Raw genomic sequence first — 5,860 nt, forward strand, 5'->3', positions numbered from 1 at the left:
CTGCTGCCAATCCCATCTGTCCAGAATTGGGTATTGTGTGTTCAGGTATCTCATACTATTTAGGCCAGGGAATCCCTCCTTCGTCCCTTGTGCAAGGGTGCTGAGATCAATGTATTATTCAAATGTCAGGAGAGCCACTGGCTTCAGGAGAGGTTAGGAGAAGTCAGTTCTGGTTCAGAAAACCACAAAGGGAGGGCATTGGCTCACTTCCACTCGTTTCCCTAGAGAAGAGCGTTTCCAAAGTTCTCTGAAAATGAGAGGCACTATTTAGTACCTCCTTAAGTTCTTAGCGAACACCCAATATGTGCCTAGTATTAATTCACCAGGGAGAGCTGCTTAAATTTTCCAAAGAAGGGTGCACATGTATTCAGGATTTAGATTTGCCTTCCTCATTCTTAGTCATTCTAGGAGAGCCATAATTCTTGGACTCATGAACAAATTTTCTGACATTACTTTTGTCCAGTAACACTTTCAATAGCAGCTGAATCTGTATATGAGCCCAGGCCCTTGTAATCCACTGGTCTTGCCATCCCACAGAAGCATCTGGCCTCATATGGTGCTGGAATAGTGTGCTGAGACTTCTATATAGGAGACAGAAGCCTGCAAGGCTGGAGGGCTGTCCGAGAGACGGCAGATCAAGCTCTGGACCCACAAGCGACCTCTGGTGCCATTCCCCCAGGCCAGGATGGGTAGACAGTGACTCCTCCCATTCTTATACCTAAGAAGACAATTACAGATTTTTATTTCCCTGTCTTTCCCCTCAAAGCTGGGCTCGGAGGGTCTGAAGGTTAAAGTACTCAAGGCAAGAACGCCTCTCCCATGGAACATTGCCATACTTCTGTTAAATTGGAAACTGACATTGATCATCGTCTCCTGCCCATTTTTAGGTCTTTGGGCAACAAAACTGATAGCTGACCACTAAGGTTATAGTTTAGGTTCCAGACAGGACTATGGCCAAATTGATCTCACCTTTCAGTGATAAGGTGGCTGACAGCACTATGTTACCCTGTACTGGGCAAAGCATTTCTTCATCTGAGCAAATCAACAGTGGATGCTAGCTGTGGAAAAAGCAGCGGATTGTTCTACTTATTCTGTTTGTCCGAAAGGTAAATCCTACTCCCTTCTTTCCACTGCTCTATGCCCCAGGAAGCTGAAACCCATAGACTGCGTTACTGTGGTTTTCTTGTCCTCTGGCTGGCAGATAGCTTTGGCCAATGAGAGACAGCAGAGAGAAATTAAAGAGCGGAAGGAGACAGTATATAATTCCGTGACACAGCGTGAGGCGCTCTCCAATCAACCTCTAGTCCCTGAGCCTCACCTGCATCCAGATTCTCTGTTATGGCCTCCACAAACATCTCCTGAGAAAAATTCATTTAGGAGGATCCCAACCAAATCTCTCTTTCTGCCTCTGTCTCTGTCTGTTTCCGTCTGTCTGTCTCTCTCTTTTTGCCAGCCAGTCCCCTTTTGAATTTCGCATTTGTGATGCTTGAGACCTCATGCTCCCAGTACGTGAGGGATATTTCCTCCTGTAATTCAGCACATCACCGAACCTCTGTGAGGAGGCCCTCTCTGGGCCTGAACCCACCCAGAACCTCACGTGAGCCCACGCCTCCCCACTCTGCGGGTGAGGGGTCAGAGGTCACAAGAGTGCATGTGATGCCTCCCGCAGCAGTCAGTCCTCCGCGGATGGTCAGGCCACCCCTGGGAGATGTGGAGTATGGGTACCAATCACTCTGGGGAGTCAGCCAAGTCTGAGGCAGGCAGGATCAGCCAAGCATCTCACTGGCGAGCAGGCTTCCCCACACCCGCACTGCTCCTGCCGCCCAGCTCTCCCTGTCCCCCCTCCAGCTTAGCTCCCGCTCTGGGTGCCCAATTTCCCACGCACTTCTGTTTCCAGTGTCTCCCAGTGAGCATCTGGCTCTCCCAGCACATTCCTTTGGGAAGCTCTCTTTGTGGGTGCCGTCGCAGTTGACCTAGGAGCTGGCCTCACTTCAGTCCAGTGGATTTTCTCCACCCAGCTGTGGCCTGAACAGGTGTGCTTCACATGGCACAGATAAAGGGAACTGGGATTCCACTTATTTGGGGAGAATAACAAGAACAAATACCTTTAGAAGGCCTTGAAGGCACGATGCTCCCATTTCTAAATGCGTTGTGTTCTGATGTTTTCATATTAAATAGAACCAACAAAGACTCTTAGATGCTGTAGAATATCTAAATGATACTCTCATGAGCATCAACATTTAAAAAAGAGTATCCTAGATGCACCCCCGCCCCGACTCATGACCTGTTCTTAATGTCTTCTCACCAGGATAAGCAACCAGGTTTTAGAGGGGAACACAGTGGATGTCTTTCCAAAACACCTAGGGGACAGGAGACTTGGGTCCTTGAGTGACCTAGAATTACATAACTATTCCCTTGCTTTTTTTTGGATTAAAGATGGAAGAAATCTGACATGCAGTGTGATCTCACCATCTCTGCTGTGTCTGAGAGCCCCTGCATAGACTGTTAGGATGACTAGAATCCCCTCTCCAGTGTAAGTCAGGAAAACTATCGGTATAAAAAAAATCAAGCCAAAAGGAGTGAAGATGCCGCTTTTATTTTAACAGCTGAAACGAGGAGTTTGTTGTTCTACATTTTGTTGTCTTTTTTTGTTTTCTAAGATTAAATTTTAGAAAAAAAAATTTTTTTTCTAAAATTTTATGACTTCTTGGCCCTGGGTGTGACTTAATTCAGCATCCACACCCACCTGGACAAATCCACATCACTTCTGTGCTTGCCCAGTTGCCTAGCAAGTAAAAAGATCACCACACTGTTGGTGACCTTCTTGGATTTTTCTTTCTTCTTGATGGTCAGTGTAGGCATGTTGGGACTGACTTCAGAGGTTCCTTTATCCATGACTGGTTGATGCCACAAATGGCTTCAGGAAGAGCACAACCGAGACAGCCTGAAAAAGACGATGAAACCCACTTAACCCAGTGGACCCTGGGGCCTCTTGCCCTCACAATCTCCCTGCCACACTCACACATCACTGCTCTATAAGCAAACGACAGTCCCATACCCTCCCCCCTTTTCTCTAGTAGGGTTGGGGTTCATGAGGTAGAGTAGTATGGTGATGGTACAAAACAATATGACATTACCTTGGTATATCTGGATACGTTGCCTCTCAGACCACTCAGGTTTCTCTGGAAGGAGCACCCTGAAGAGATGGCAAGAAGTGAGAGGGAGAATTCTCTCACTCCCTGTCTTATTCTGAGTGCCAGGGCCTGATTGGTCAGACCCAAGAGGAGTCATGATGACTCACAATGACTCTCAGCACTTTTTGACCACATACCATGGATACCACCACCTAGATTGTCTCAAGGCTAAACAGTGAGTGACTGAGAGGTGCTGGAAAAGGGGCAAATGCTACCCATATTTGGGTACCATCTTCATATCTGTTCCCTGTAGGGGATACTCATTTCTCTTGGCCTCAGAGATCTTCCATGGCTCAGTCAAAATCTCTCTATTAAAACATCTCTTGTAGACGTAAGAGGGAGGAGATATGGGGATATACGTATATGTATAGCTGATTCACTTTGTTATACATCAGAAACTAACACACCATTGTAAAACAATTATACTCCAATAAAGATGTTTAAAAAAAGTCTCCTGTGTGAGGAGTTAGCAACACCCATTGCATATCAATAGGTCCACTGGGCAACATTCAGCAATTTTGGCCTCAAGTTCCAAACAGGAACTTAGCCCCAGGTAGAATTTTCTGCTTTCTTCTCAATCTCTGGATACAGCCTTGTCCACAACTCTGAAATTACTTTAATAACACACAATTCAGAAGTGGGGTGTTTACTTGTAGAAATTTTGGCTGTGAGTAACCATACTTCTCAAGCCATACTACCTTGCAAGTCTCTGATATAGAGCAATATAGTTAACATTAATGAGTGATCCTAGTGGCTATTGTCTATCAGTAGGACATGGATTCTCACAGGCTATAAGAGGGGTAATGGTGAGGACAGGGCTTTGTTGTTAGTGGTGGGTTTTTTTTTTATTATTAGTGCTATCCTAAGAGTCTGACATGACTATTATGATGAAATTTAACATATTCCTACACTGGTGACCCTACTGTGGTCAATCTTATATGACAACTGAAGAAAGTTGAGGCATGGAGGTCTATGAGATGGACCCAGGTCAAACACTCCCTTCCTTGAGTGGCAGAGAAGGCTCAGGCATCCAGATTTCCTCCCATTCCATATAGAACCATGGAAAAATCACTAAGATACTGTGTTCAGTGTCTAAAAGAAATTAGAGAGGCATGAGAACTGTTATTAGTGTACAGTATTTTATTAACAAAAGGAAGTGGCAAAGCCGACTTTTTCTTTTTTTTTTTTTGCGGTACGCGGGCCTCTCACTGTTGTGGCCTCTCCCGTTGTGGAGCACAGGCTCCGGACGTGCAGGCTCAGCGGCCATGGCTCACGGGCCCAGCCGCTCCGCGGCATGTGGGATCTTCCCGGACCAGGGCTCGAACCCATGTCCCCTTCATCGGCAGGCGGACTCTCAACCACTGCGCCACCAGGGAAGCCCTATCTTTTTCTTAAGGGTTTGCCTTCCTGGAAAAAGCAAGGCAAGTAGATCAGGAAAGCTTGGTTGACATAAGTTAAACACATAAAAAATAAATAAAATTTGCATACTCTTCTAATAATTAGGAAATATAATAGAAATAAAATGTCATGTCCAAAATATCCCAAGCATTGTAAAACACCTATAGATATAATTAACTTTTAAAAAAACATAGGGAAAATATACATGAAACTTTTTATGACCTTCCTGTTTGGACACTAAAATAATATTTTAAAATAACTTTCTTTTGGAAAGGAAGACTGATTTTTGGAATGGTGTCAATTATTCTCTAAATTAATCTATGAATTCAGTGCAATCCAAGTCATAAATTACAACAGGATTTTGATTGTGTATGTGGAACTGGAGGACTAGATTATAAAATTACCTTGAAGAGAAAATGTGAGGGATTAGTCCGGGGGCGGGGGGGAGGTGTCATACTATATATTAAAATTTATAGAATTAGTAATTGAAACAGGAATTGATTAAGTATGTCAATGGAACAAAATAGAGATTCTAAAAATAATTTCATATATATGTGGGAATCAAAGAAATGATAAAGCTGGCATTTCAAATCAGATGTTGCCTCAAGGCAGTATCTTGTGATCAAATATGTGTGTGTGTGTGTGTGTGTGTGTGTGTCTACACATGGACACGTGTGTGTTAGGGAGATGGAAATGCAGAGGGGCTTCTGGGGCCACTTGGTATTTTTCCTACAGGTAATTCTGGATTCCATCATCTTTCACAGGTTTTCTCAGTCGTGCTGTCTCCCTGAAGCCATTTGTGGCATCAACCAGTCATGGATAAAGAAGCCTCTGAAATCAGTCCCAGGATGCCCACACCCATCATGAGAAGGATGGCAGATGAATACCTAAAACCCGCCCTGGCCTCCAAAAACATGCTGATCTTTTTACTTGGTAGGCAACTGGGGAGGCACAGAAATGATGAGGAGCTGACAAAGTGGCTGTGGACGCTGACACAAAAAACACCAGGGTGCGAGCTTCCCTGCTGGCGCAGTGGTTGGGAATCTGCCTGCCAATGCAAGGGACACGGGTTCGAGCCCTGGTCTGGGAGGATCCCACATGCCACGGAGCAACTGGGCCCGTGAGCCGTGGCCGCTGAGCCTGCGCGTCCGGAGCCTGTGCTCCGCAACGGGAGAGGCCACAGCGGTGGGAGGCCCGCGTACCGCAAAAAAAAAAAAAAAAAAAAAAAAAAAAAGAACAAAAAAAACACCAGGGTGGAGTTGGCCTTT

General features: G+C 45.2%; 1 protein-coding gene across 1 annotated transcript; it reads right to left on the reverse strand.

The window, feature by feature from the left end:
* Positions 1–2,583: 2,583 nt before the first annotated feature.
* On the reverse strand, positions 2,584–3,250 carry ETDB (embryonic testis differentiation homolog B). Its single transcript, XM_033849251.2, has 2 exons — positions 3,138–3,250; positions 2,584–2,944 (listed from the first exon to the last, which is right to left on the reverse strand). The coding sequence occupies exon 2, from the start codon at positions 2,893–2,895 to the stop codon at positions 2,725–2,727; it is 171 nt and encodes a 56-aa protein (XP_033705142.1). The 5' UTR covers positions 2,896–2,944; positions 3,138–3,250; the 3' UTR covers positions 2,584–2,724.
* Between the last annotated feature and the right edge of the window lie 2,610 nt (positions 3,251–5,860).

The sequence above is a fragment of the Tursiops truncatus genome, chromosome X (assembly GCF_011762595.2).
Source record: "Tursiops truncatus isolate mTurTru1 chromosome X, mTurTru1.mat.Y, whole genome shotgun sequence".
Lineage (NCBI taxonomy): Eukaryota > Metazoa > Chordata > Mammalia > Artiodactyla > Delphinidae > Tursiops > Tursiops truncatus.

Excerpts from the sequence above, each read along its gene's own strand:
- ETDB (XM_033849251.2), bottom strand. The coding sequence starts at position 2,895 with ATGGATAAAGGAACCTCTGAAGTCAGTCCCAACATGCCTACACTGACC.